This window comes from Amblyomma americanum, chromosome 1 (genome assembly GCF_052857255.1).
Source record: "Amblyomma americanum isolate KBUSLIRL-KWMA chromosome 1, ASM5285725v1, whole genome shotgun sequence".
Lineage (NCBI taxonomy): Eukaryota > Metazoa > Arthropoda > Arachnida > Ixodida > Ixodidae > Amblyomma > Amblyomma americanum.
This window is the reverse complement of record NC_135497.1, coordinates 34,364,439-34,378,350: the sequence shown is the minus strand read 5'-3', so window position 1 is coordinate 34,378,350 and position 13,912 is coordinate 34,364,439. Positions and strand designations below refer to the sequence as shown.

The 13,912-nt window shown below is 45.9% G+C and overlaps 1 protein-coding gene across 1 annotated transcript in view; it reads left to right on the top strand.

The window, feature by feature from the left end:
- The window catches only part of LOC144126257 (uncharacterized), a 113,861-nt gene that overhangs the window by 23,785 nt on the left and 76,164 nt on the right, over positions 1–13,912 (top strand). The window contains exon 6 of the mRNA XM_077660367.1: positions 13,361–13,464. Within this exon, the coding sequence (XP_077516493.1) occupies positions 13,361–13,464 (104 nt within the window). The remainder of the gene's footprint in view (positions 1–13,360; positions 13,465–13,912) is intronic.

Below are 13,912 nucleotides of genomic sequence, written 5' to 3'. Positions count from 1 at the left end.
GAATACGGCGAAGTGCAACGCACAGCGCGGGATTGAGTGGCAGTTTAACACGAGGCGCGATAGGTTGCAGCGACAGCATAGTGCTCTCGTGCAGAGACCAGCGAAGCTGATTGGTTCGCGCCACGGTTTCGAATCCCAGTTGCAGCGACAGCATAGTGCTCTCGTGCAGAGACCAGCGAAGCTGATTGGTTCGCGCCACGGTTTCGAATCCTAGTCACGGCAATATTTATTTTATTTACTCATTCAAAGTCGAGGTTTCAGCGATGGCCCAGCTTTTTCAGCTTTCGTCGTGAAGTAGAGATTTCTCTCTACGGACGGCATCTTGGCCGAGAGTTATCAGACATTCCAGATTCAACTGAGCTCCATCCTGGTCTCCGTGTTAGCACATACTGAACAGAATGCTCCACCCTCCGTCCATGCTATGCGGTTCCTCGGTGTTAATCCTCAACTGAACCACACGGGTACGCTTCCGCATCCTCGCGTACCGACTCGAGACCACTGTCCATGGGAATTGTCTCTCCCCAACAAACGCGCGGATTTAAAGGACGATCCATAAGTGCCCACCTTCAGCTCATGCGTACAGTTGGCAAGGCAACGTGGTCATTCAGCTAGACTTGCATTCGACCAAGTTGAGAGGTCGTTCCTCTTCGACCTTTTAAAGCATGTGGGAATTGGCGACACTATGACAGTCTAGATCAGTCTCTGCTATTCCGAGGTCACCAACCGCGGAGCAGTGGGCGCGCCGATCCAAATACAGCGGTCAGTTCGCCGAGGCTGTCGGAAGTCCCCTATGCTCATTGGCTCTCTAGCTAGAGCCATTGCGTCACTCAGTCGTCCACAGTAAGGCAATCTCCGGCCTCTGTCTCGGTAACGACGAACTATGCCTGCTCGCTTATCCCGACGACACGGTCATCGGCTTCATTACAGGTCAAAGAGGACCTTAGAACAACGGAGCAGTTCTATCAGTACGCTGGCGCCCAATTAAATCTTGCTAAATAGCACGGCACGTGGCACGGGCCGTGGCCCAGCTTGCTGCGTTTCGAATGGGGCACCACCGATATCTTGTGATCGATCCTCATCTAATCGCGAGCGAAAAATCCCAAGAGGTAGAACCTACAGGAGGCAGGTGGGCCACCTAGGTCACGTAACCTTGTGGCGTCATCACAACCTGCCCAGCCAATTGTGAGCAAAGTGCACATCATGGCATGTGGCAGTTAGATTAATGATTTGTCGCGAGAGATTGCTCGAGGACAGCAACTTGGGTCGCACAAGGCCCACCGCTGGCAGCACCTGCCATCGCAGGGCTGTGGCGCATAGCTTAACCGCTTCAACACTGCGCCACGAGTGGTATGAGGACTCCCGTGGATATGTGAATGCTCAGTAGAGAATGAACAAGTCTGCATGTATGGGCATTAACCCATTAATGCTATCGCGTCATACCCTTAAAGGCCGAAATGCATGGAGCGTTTTTATGGCAGCAAGTCCGCGATTTTCGCCAGACGGCGCGCACTCGACGCCCAGCTTCGCGAGAAACGCCCGCCGCCGCCGATCTGGACTCTCCAGATGTTTGGCGCGCGGCGCCCGGTGAGACCGGAAGCGTCGGCTGACGCGGTCAATAGCAGCGCAGAAATCCCGCTCTTCCGGTTTGTCTGCTTGTGCTTGCCGCCGCCAACATGGCCGCCATGTCCGCCGAACTAGGCAGTGATTTTAGCACGTATAAATCCTATTATCGTAAAAATAAACGCTTCATCAAGCATGAAATGTCGCTTTATTTTTTAGAGAGAACTTGACCTAATCTTTGATCGGAATGCCTGCGTTTCCTCCCTGAGACGAGAGGTGTCGAACCAAACCACGCCACTCTTATTCGCGGCTGAGCGGGCATACCATGGCACGCGACTTCATGCATTCGCGAACGCATATCCTTATAGATACCTGTGCACGCGCGCTAAAAGTACTGTGGTGTCGAAATGAACAATTTCGTGATTCTAACAGACGGGTGAGCGTCGCTACTGGCAAAGAGCTCCTCGCTCAGTGGTATTTTCCACTTGTTAGTGATATTTGCCTTCGGGTCATAGGATACGCGGCGGCGTCCGCCGCTTCTTCGCTCCATGTATCTCCAGCAGCGCCGCCGCGGCGCTTTGTGCCACACGAACTTTATCGACAAAAACGTAGTATGTAGCCCAGGCTTAAGTGTCTCCTCGAATTTTAACCCAGTTTTCTTTTTACCTCAATTTCTCTCATTCGGTTACATGAAGAGCGCTGAGAGATTTGGCGTAACAAACATTCTTTTGCGTGATCCTGTAATTTATTAATCCTTTCATTCCATCGGAATTTTTCACTCCCTGCCAAAACGACCCCGGCTGTTCTGCGGCACGGGACCCTAAAGGCTATCGAGTTAAAAGGCGGCCCAGGCGACATCTAGAATTCTGTTCCGGTGAGCGAGAAAGCCTGTGGGGTGAAAACACAAGCCATTTCTTTCTGTAATAACCTGCAGCTGTGCAGAATGTCCAACACGATTATCGATAGTAAAAAGGGGTTTCCGGAAGTCTGTTTTACTGCATAAACCCAAAACCGGCCATGCCATTCAGATGCATCGTAAGCGCGCGCGAGTCTTGGCAGTAGCAGTTGCGCCGTTTTCTACTTGTGGTGTTCAAATCTCCCGCGTCCTGCGCGAGCACAGGAGATGAGGATAGCGAATAGGAAAACCTTGTCCATGTTGACTGACGTGGCGTCACGTTGAGGAGCCGAGGATTCTTCGAGTCACTCAAGCGAGCTTTCAGCGAGCGTTGTTCCTCGTGTTGCGTGCGTTGTGGACGTATACAGCCCCCGTCAAAAGTATACAGCCCAAGGGGTTTGCTTCTAAGGTGTTTAGTAGGGCTACCTTGCACATCCAGCAGTCCAAAGCATGGGAGGAAAGAGGATGAGGATGCGAAGTCATTGCTCTTTCATTCGAGAGGTTACGGTCGATGAGGTTGCATAACGAGGCATACAGCAGGCCTCACAAGCAAACCCCTTGGACCGTATGCTTTTGACGGGAGGGGGGGGGGGGGGGGGGGTACGAACGTAAGCGTGTTAGCAGAGTTTGAGCACCAGGTTCAACACGAGGTACTGCTCTGCGTTTAGGTGCATGAACAACTACGGCCGCAACTGTGTCGTCTTCCTCTGTTTCCCGCAAGGTCAAAAACTCGCAGCGCAGAGGTTCGCTGCTCTGAAGAGGGACAGTTTCAAGCCGATCAAAGCAAGCGTACTCCCCTTGAAGCACTTTCGTCGGAGCGGCTCCATGTAGAACTTGTTCTTAATGCGGCCTCCAGGTCTTTCTGTCAAAAACACGCAGCTGAACCAGGACACGGTTTCTTCCATTTTTTTCGCGCATGAGATGCGTGTCACCATTGCTAAAAGAAAAAAAAACATGAGGTAAAGGCTGATACTTCCAATTTTAATTTCATTCCTTCGCGATAGAGCAGGTCTCTTTGTGTGTGGAGCTTTGCGTGAAGTGTTGACGGATACCAGTCTAAGGAGAGCGCCCCCGCGGTGGGACGGACAGACAGCTTCAGCGCGTGGCTGCATCTACGTGTCTCTTTTTTTCACGCAAGGGGCCGCACTACAGACTTCTGTGCTCACCGCCGCCTAACTTATCAACGGCACGATTATTCGCACGCGGACGGCCTGTTGAGAAGAGTACACTATTGCGTCGGAGGTCGTGGTGGCTCTGCTAGATGCTTTCTCTCATGTCACGCGCCTGACATGGTCACGGAGCCCCTGCAGAAGCTTTACAGAGGTTCAGGCATCTGTCCCTCTCTTCAGCACAGGCGCGGCCAGACCTGCTGGGGCGTGCTCAGCAAGGTTCGGTTCGACCCGTCCAAGCAAGCTAGCATGGAAGCTGTTCATACATATGCGACACCTTGTTTTTCCACCCGTGGAGGCCTCGTCATTAATTATAGCTACGCGATTAAAATGAAAACGTTCGACCGAAGTCTGCCTGGTTTTAGATGCAAATTTAAGCAAGAAATGAGCACCAATCAAGTTCCTGTAAGAAAACACAGCGTTTCAAAACCTTACTCGGTTTCTTCGTCAACGTGTGACTGCGGCCGACTTGCAGCTGGGCTTTAAAGAAACGCATATAGTTGATCCCCAGGTCACTGGAGCTAAACTGTGGATCTAGGAAGACGGAAGGGTTCCGAAGGAGCTACTAATATTTCACGGCGTCTGCTGAACGTGCCACAACTTAAGCAGCAGCCTTGTGCGCTGATTTGGCTTGGTCTCCAGCACAGTAGTATCACCGTCAAAGTCTATCATCTGGTCGCATGCCTCGTAGCGTTCGGCAACTGCGCTTTTCTCGCTCTGACGTCAGCTTTTTGCTGCTTCATCCTTTCCGTAAAAACTTTGTTTCCCCAACGTACAACGCCGGGCACTCAGATGAAGGCATTTTGTACACAACGCCTTGGGCCTTTTCTTTAGGACGACGGTCTTTCGGGCGAGGCAAGAGGCATCCGATGGTGGTAATCGGCTTGTGCAGTGGCTTCACGACGGAGGTGCGGTCTACACTGGGTACACAACTCAAGGAGGTGCAGCTGCAGCATAGAAGGGGGGGGGGGGGGGGGGGCGCACGGTTTTTCTTAGCTGCGAATGACTTCAGCGCTTCAGTTCCGAAACTCACAGCCTACTCTGTCTAGTTCCTTCAGAACGCACTTTAAGCCGAAATACCTTGGCTACAGAGACACCTCAAAGAGGCGTGCGTTGGCCTGGCTTGGCATTGCACTTCTTCACATTCATCCCTCAGTTGGATATTTTTTTTTATCTTGCAGAACCTTTTTCACTAGACGCTGTAAAAAGTGGTAGGGTTTCAACGTAGTTAAACCGATTGGACGTGCGAAAGCATTGATCATTCTTCGCCTCTTGTTTGTGGCATCTGCACGTGCACGCAACCGCGTTTGCCGCTCTTCATCTTCACTCCCTCTCTCTTCGCGGCGGCAGCTGGCGTGACGCCCTCCTTCCATTGGCTACAGCTGGCGCGACGCTCCTCCGAACGTTCCCGAGCTTCCCCGCATTGGCTGCATATTGCGCGACACTCCTCCGAACTACCACGAGCTTATCCGAGTTATTCCGATCACACAAGACAAGACGTCTATAGTACTGCTTTCTGTACTAATATTCCTCAGGATTTCCTTGCCTTGGGTGTCATGGGGGGGGGGGGGGGGGGGGGCTAATTTGGAAACTATCAAAAACTCTTCCACATTTACCATTGAAACGTCTAGGTTCTCAGGCATTGCAGTATTATCAGTTGAGAGCAAACTGCCAAAAAACATCGCACTTGAAGAAACGATCAGCATCTTTGCAGCTCTCACGGTGAGCCAAAAAATTTATTGCCCGTTTTTTCTTTCTTGCTCCACACTATAATTCGTTCACCAAATGCCAATAGTTGTCTGCCTGCATATGAAACAGAATTTTTAAAGAAAATTTAATTACTACTTATCAGTGTAATACACCTTGACATCAACACACTAACTCCATTTCGTCTGATATGGTTGCCCTCACAACAAAGGGGGCTTCATGGTGTTGCAGGAGACTTTTACCGTTTTTTTATTGCATTATTGTGAGGAAATAGTTGCCCATGCAAAAAATTCTTTGGATTACGATAAAGAAATCAGTCACCGGCTCCCAGGCCTGAACAGTAGGGTCAATGCTTAAGCTCCATGAAGCTGTTCTCCCAGGTAGCTTCTATTTGTGAGACTAGTATATTGCCGCATTGACGTGAACAGATTTGCCATAACGCATTTCCCGTCAACTTCACCCGGTATTTCGCTTTGATTTCTCCCGCGTTATTGAAGTATGTGTTCCTCCAGTCATCGTCGTTTGTGACATGAATTTTAGTAATAAAACGCCTCCTGTATTCTAAAAGGCCGTTGCCGTAATCTTTCCAGCTGAAATTTTTACACTAAATTTCTAGAGTTGGGAACCCTATTCGCCTCCATTGCACAAAGTTCGAAATCCCTTGATTTCTGTCTAGTCCACACTTAATTACACTAGCCATCCCGTCACTTCAAGTGCTTTAATCGGACTGTGCATGTCCAGAAGTGTTTCAGCAGACTGAATAAACGACTTACTAGATGTTCTGAAGGCGTTTATTTTGCAGTAATGATAATTCACTGTCGTTCTTGCCGTTTAATTTAGCTGTCTTCCGGAATCTCCCTATAAACTGTCTTGAATGTTTGTTTTTTTTTTGCTCTTGCGCATTCCAACGGCAATAAATTTAGTTCTTTTCCTGCATGTTCGACTGGGCCTTGTGCCATTTGCCACTTCAGTTGTCCTTGATGATTGCTGCGTAACGCGTATACTCGGTTTCACATGCCGGGGAAGTGTTTGCATCAGTCGATTATTGGTTTCTTTCTTGTTATTCCTGCAGATATCAATTCATCGGTTCTGTATATATTGACATGCTTATTGGCGAGTTGCCATTTTCATTCTTCTAAGCGTTTCCTGTTCAAATCGTTGTAAACCTTTTAAATGCTCACAAAATATTTGCAATTATTTTCGCACCGTCAATCGCCACATACACCGATGTCTTCAAAACATTGTTGTGTTTAATCGCCACATAAACCCATATCTTCAAAACATTGTTGTGTTAATCTCTTAATTAGTGCGCATTTGTTCAAAAAGCAAATTTCAGGGGTTTTGTTTTCCTGGCCCCGGTAATGTGAACTTGCAAATATTTATTTATTTATTTATTTATTTATTTATTTATTTATTTATTTATTTATTTATCCAGTACTGCCAGCCTTGGTAGGCCCGGGCAGGAGGGGCAATACGAGATACAAGATATGGTAACATTAAGCACACAAATTAAAATATAAACAAACCAAAGACAACACATGCATGATTCGAACAAAAAATAGATAAATTGAACATAATTTTATTTCGCGAGAACTGGGCATACAACATTCAAAAGTCTTTATAAAAAATTGGCAATGCTGTCAGTGCTTATTTGTCCACTCAAAGGAAGCTGGTTCCACTCAGTTATTGTTCGGGCAAAATAAGAATATTTGTGCAAGTTTGTTCTGGCACGATAAGGTGTTAAGGACTGGACGTGACGATGTCTCGTTAATCGCGTCACTAGTGGTTTTAAGTAAGGGTCAGGGCTCATTGATAACTTGTTATTTTTCAACAAAAAGAGAAATTTTAGTAGCAAAAGCTTTCTTTGAGTTTCCAGTGTCTGTATGCCATTAACACTCATTAAAGTTGTAGAGAAATCGGCAGTGCGAAATTTAGAAAAAAATAAAACGAACCGCTTTCCGCCGAATCCTTTCTAATGCATGGATATTAGTTTTAGTGAAAGGATCCCACACTGTACAGGCATATTCTAATTTTGGTCTAATGATTGGTGTATAAGCTAAAAGCTCAGTTGAGGAAGGGGCTCGTTTTAATTTGTACCTAAAAAAACACAGTTTACGGAAGGATGATGCACAAATGTTATAAATGTGAGCATTCCAACTTAAGGTATTAGTTAATGTTACACCAAGGTACTTGTACTGCGGTACTTCTGATAGGCACCGTGATGATAGGCGGTACTGGTAAGATAGACTGTGTTTTTGTTAGTTATTCTCATGAAAACTTTTTTCGGCATTTAGTTTCATCTTGTGTCTGTAACACCAATCGTTAATGCTGTTAAGGTTAGTGTTAAGCACTACTTTGTCCTCCGGAATTTTAATTTCTGTGAATAAAAAGCAGTCATCCGCGAACAGCCTAATTTGAACTGGTTCTGTGATAACGTTAACAATATTGTTTATATAGATAAGAAAAATTAACGGGCCAAGGACGCTTCCCTGAGGGACTCCAGATGTTACCGCGAGGGATCGCGAGGAGTGACCACCAACACAAGCAGATTGGGTTCTGTCAGTGAGGTATGCAGTAATCCATTTGATTAACAAAGAAGGTAGACCAGCGAATTTGAGTTTACAAATTAGTTTGTTATGTGAAACAAGGTCTAACGCTTTCGTACAATCTAAAAGAATTACACCTACTTGGCCTGATCTATCGAGGATTTCTGCGAAGCTGTGCACAACTGAAGTTAATTGAGTTACAGCTGAGTAACCTTTCCTAAAACCATGATGAAGTGGAGTTGGAAAACCTTTGTTATTTAGAAACTCAGTTACGTAATTGGCAATAATGTGTTCTAACATTTTACAGCATGATGATAGCAATGAAATGGGGCGATAATTCTGGAGGAGAGTGGAGTTGCCTTTTTTGAGCACAGGGACTATACGAGCCGCTCGCCAGTCAGAAGGAAGGTTTACCGACGAAATGTACGCTCGAAACATAACGACTAAGAACTTTGATAACATTTCAGCGTAACGGTGCAGGAATACATTGGGGATGTTATCTGGTCCTGAAGACGAACGTAGTTTTAAGTTCAGAAGTATTGCACAGACACCAGGCAAATACACCAAGTCACACTTATCGTCGATTTGTTGGTGGAGGACATCGCTTTGCGCATGTCTGATTGGAATGAAAAAAACACTATGGAAATATTCATTAAAATGATTCGCGATTACTTGATTGTTATGGATTATAGCACCGCCATGAAGTATTTGATCTACGGGCTTTCTCTTTTTGGATAAACGGCTCCAAAATTTATCAGGCTTATTCTTTATATAGTTAGGCAAAGTAACCTGAAAATAGTGCCGCTTTGCTCTGCTCACAGCTTGAGTAAGTGTGGCCCGTGTACGATCAATGATGCGCTGGCAGGCGCCACTTCGTTTGGAACGTTTCAGTTTCCTTTTGGTTTGTAAGATACATCGTGTAATCCAAGGTGTTGGTTTTGTACGCTTCCTGATTTTGTTTGGGATAAAATTTTCGAGACAATAACTGCATATTTCCTTAAACTGTTGTCATAGTACAGTTACGTCAGACCTATTAAAATCACTTAGTCGAAGATCAAGATAGTCCAACACACTTTCGTCACTTGCGCGTGAGCAACCTTTTACAGTTTCAGGTTGTACGGACAGGAAATCGCGTGAAGCATTGAAAACACTTGAAAAGCACACCATTTTGTGATCAGATATGCCAGGCTTAACAGTCACTTCAAAATTTTCAATTGAACGGCTAACAAAGACTAGATACAATACAGAACTAGAGGAGTCAGTAATACGAGTAGGCTTGTTGACTACTTGTATTATGTTTTTAGCAAGCATTATGTCAAACATATACTTAGAATGACTGTTGTGCATACTGTCAGGGGTGGTTTCTTCCAAATAGTTCCAGGCAAGTTGAAATCTCCTGTCAATATTATTTTGTCGTGAGTAAATGTAGCCATATATTCACACAAATTATACATAAATTGCGGGTGAGAATCGGGTGCTCTATATACAGCAAATAGCAAAATACTCTGCCCCAAAAAATTGACTTTTAAGGTGACACTCTCATGATTGTCAATCTGTTGTAAAAGGAATGCAGACAACGGTTTTTTTACCAGAACGGCAACTCCGGCCCCTCTTGACTCGCGATCACGGCGAAATACGCGAAAAGTTCTAGGAAAAATATCATCATCAATATCCTCATTTAACCAAATTTCTGTTATTACCACTATATGTGGGTTATATTCTAAGCAAATGGCTTCGAGTTTTTCGCTTTTGTTCTCGATGCTTCCCGCATTTAAATTCAGCAGGAGTATGTCTTTGACTTGCGAAGTGACACGTCATTGATTAGGCGAGTTGTTTTCAGTTCTGTCCACCTCACCTCTTCCTTTTTTATTGTCATCCCATATGAAGATATTTTTTCCGATCTTCAGTTTATCATTGATTAAAGGCACTTTTTGTTTCAGCAGTCTTCCTTCCCTAGCGCTTTCCTAGAGAAGTTTTCGCTTCCTGAGCGTATCTCTAGAATAGTCGTTCTGCACCGATATTTTTCCACCTTTTATCTTGTGACAGTTATTCACACTTCTTGCTTTTCGTTGTAATTCTGCAAAAATACGATTACTGGTCGGTTGCCACTGCCCCTCCCTAGCCTATGAATCCTGCCAACCGAAGTGCAATTTACATTAAGTGTCATAGAAAAAGGTCGGTGATAACTTTCGTTTTTAATGCAGTGGCGTCCTCATCTTCATCTTCCTTAATGCCGAAAATAGCTAAGTTTGAGCGCCTACTGCGATCCTCCATTTCTGTAACCTTCGCCTGACGAAAGTTGACTGTCTTTTCCAGGGCGTCCAAAACGGCTGCTCGCTTTTACAGCTCTGTATTACTGAGATTCATATCAGAAATAAGTTTTCTCATATCCGTTTGTTCCGTCCTGTGTGCAGCTATCTCATTTGTCAGTTTATTTTGTCCTAGCAGCAGTTTTTGTAGGAGTTCAGTAGTACTGGCATCGTCTAGATCAGGACCGGGGTTTGTTTCGACGTCTCCGCACAAAAGCAAGATGCATACGCAGTAAACATTATGCGCAGAACAAAGAAGCTGTTTGGGGCTCGGCACGACCAGAAGGCAGCGAGAGTCGCTTTTCATGGCAGAATAATAGCTACCAACCTGCACAAGGCAGCAGAGAGGATTCTGTAGCGACATGCTGACGCTGGGTCCGCCGAGTCCACTGAACACGAACTTGCTGGCCGCTCTTTTAAAGGCAGCTCTGCCGAAGTCACGTGTCCTAAAGATGGCGCTGCAGGTGTGACGTAACAGGGTACGTATAGAGATGTCCATATGCCGATGACGTGGTTGAAGCAATGCTGCATGTGTGCCCTGATGATGGATAAGGTTGCGCATACGCTCCGGTCAGACCAAGGAAGATAACCTGCACAAGGCAGCAGAAAGGATTCTGTAGCCACATGCTGACGCTGGGTCCGCCGAGCCCACTCATATATTCACCAGGTGGCTTTTTCGTGCGGTTTTTTTACTCAATTATCTGTCGCATTATATGGGGCGAGCTGAGCACTGAAGCTAAGAAGGCGATAGCGCCGTGCACTGGTGGATGAGAAGGGGGTGATGCGCTGGCAAGCGCACCGGGTGCAGCCGTACCTACGGCGATGCCCACTGGGCTCGTGGATTGTTCGCACCCGTTCCTTTCCAGAATGCGAAGCGAGGTTTCGCTGGCGCCTTTTACGCACGGATTGCATACGCGAATTTCCCGCTGACGTACGCTTGGGGGTTGAATTGTTTTGGCTGCATTTTTTTTTGTTTCAGATGACAAGTGGAATGAACTAAGATATTCTTTTCTTTTGAGGTCAGCGAGAAAATAGTCGCCATAATTGCTTTTGCAACACCACGGAGAGCTGCGATCTCCACGAAACGCAGCGCGGGACCCATATCGGCAGCTTCTGTAGTTCTCAGTGTGCCATCACGACCTCTTTACCGATTATAGGCGGCTGCACGGTTCGCGGTGAGCCCAGCGACGCCGGCTGCATATCTCTGCTAAAAAAAGACAACTCGCACTTGTTTTTGCGTAATTTGGGTTCAATACTCGAGCATGGAAAACTGTAGGACGCCGCTGTAAGCCCGATTTCCATAAAAAGTCATTCAGTGTCCTTTTAAAGTTGATCCCTTCTATACCAAGAAATCTACAAATATTACTATTTTTTTAATGGCAGTTCTGCTGGCTATGTCTTTCCTGTAGATGTCGAAAATTTATATTATTCCGTGCCGCATTTCGACCTGTTCAAATAATGCGACCGGAAATTTCCCCCTGACTGCACAAAGTTTCGCATAATTTGAAGAAAGTTGCGAACATGTTCGGGGTGCGGCTCGTTTTTCCGGCTCCGGTAAAGCTCAGCCAACTATGCCCCCGTATGTCCGGCAAGGGGACCACCAAAGCTAGATGCGGAAAAAACCATGCCAAGCCCTATGTGCAGTGCCAGTCAGGAGTGGTGCACGAGACTTCACTGTCGTGCAGAAAAGTATGTGTCGGCCAAGCTGGCAGATGCGTCCACGGCCGATTAAGGGAGCATGGACGTATTTTCAGGATAACAAAGATGTGAGCTTGGTTGAGCATTGGAGGTCTTGCAATGAATGTTCGCGGCATTTTGATAGTTCAATGATTCTAGGCAAAAGCAAAGATCAAAATGCACGTGAGCTGCTTGAAGCATACCATATAAAGTAAAGTGGCGACAACTGCGTTAGCGATAGTTCAATTATCTTGTACAGGTCGGAATACGACCTTTCCTCAGCCTAAAGATACGATGTATCGCAAGTTGTGAAATGTTCTAAGTTGGCGTCGGCGCGTGACCTTGTTTCCTCCTTTCTTTCTTTGTTCTGTGCGCATGCGCGGTGGAGCATTTATATTTTCCATGCATTGGTGAAATAAATCAGTTATGAGGGCAGCGTTTGTCCGTGTCTTGAATGTTTTCTTAACTGTGTGGCTGTTTTTTTCGCGATGCAGTTATGTCTAAACGTAAGGGAATGTATTGAATGTAATGGTGTTATCGGTTTTCAGAACTCAGCCGGACTAAGTTTAGATAATTTTGCTCGCTACTTGAATTACCTATACCATAGGTCCACAGTAGTTTCTTTAGCGTCCGCATGTGTTGTTCTTGTGTTGTCTTCGTTGCGCCGTCATTCTCTAGCCCTGATATTTCTAATCCTGATTTGACAAATACATTTTCAACGATTGTGAGACTGTGTGGAGAATTTTCTACGAGCCTGTAGAGAATCTGCAGGTCGTTTTTCGTGTTGCGAAGCAAACTGACGAGCTTCATCGACGCCTTCGTAGACTTTAGAGAGGTAAAAAAAAAACTTTTCCAATCGGAAGTTTGACCCGTTCCGATGGATCTGGTTCTGGCGTACGGCTGCTGAGCACGATCGATGGAAGGGGAATAAAAGTGAAATGTTAAAGACTTCCATGTCAATGCACGTTGAAGAAGCAGAGCGAGTAGAGCGAGGCTACTGGCTCTTTATTTTATTTTGGAGACAGAAACAATATGAAGTCAAAGAAGGAAGCAGTTACCGGACTTAATAGTAGTAGTAGAGTTTATTCATTGCCTTGACTACTCTGAATTCCGGTGACAGCCCCCTTCTTCTACTACATATTGTTGCTGCCTCCTCCGAAATAAAATTCAGTTGATAGTCAGCGCCCGTGAGTGTTTTTCACTGTTTCTGTCCCTTGTCTTCTGCCTTGCGCTCTATATTCCCCAGGTTAAAGAACCCTAGGTGGTCGAAATTAGTCCGCAGCTTTCCACTACCGCTCCTGGCTCCCTCTTCATTCTTTCACTCCCTCCTACTTCCCTTCTCTCATAGCGCGGTTGAAGTGTTGATTATTACGCCTTTCTTGTCCTCACACTAATAGAAGACTTATAGATACTGCCAGCGGCGTCTGAGAGGGATACAGAGGACTATCGTTTGCCCCGCACACATCATACTCATACTACTTTACCATTTGCACCCAGGAAGAAGGCTGCCACATAAAGACCGACGCAACTCCATGGACTCAGCTCCTTGCGTTGTGCAAGCAATCCAAGTCAACCGATTTTCTGCAAATCATTCAGGAAGGGTAAGCGCCTCCACAATGACATGGATAATTTCTTGTCTTGATAGCGCGGACAGCTCCTTGTATTGCAGTTCTATCCTAATGTTGAAACGCAGCCATACTCTCAATCCTGGTAGTCCGTACTACAGAGGATACAACTTAAAAAAAAAAAGCAGCTGATAACCACGAGCCATGGTCCGCGGCGTCCTGTCTTAAGCCGTTGACCGATCAAAACAGCTACCGGAATCAGCTTTTTTTAATATTTGACTGTGCTAAACAAGCCATACGCATCAAAATTCTACATCTTATAATCAAGTCTGGTAGCTTATTTTTTAGGTAACAAGAAAAGATTTAACGGACTCCTTTGTTGTGGCCAACCTGAAGGTCCTGAATGTGGGCGGGGCTTCCCTACAGACTTAAGTTGTATCCGACTATAGAGATGCAGATGTTCAGTTTTTGTGACCGCGATTTT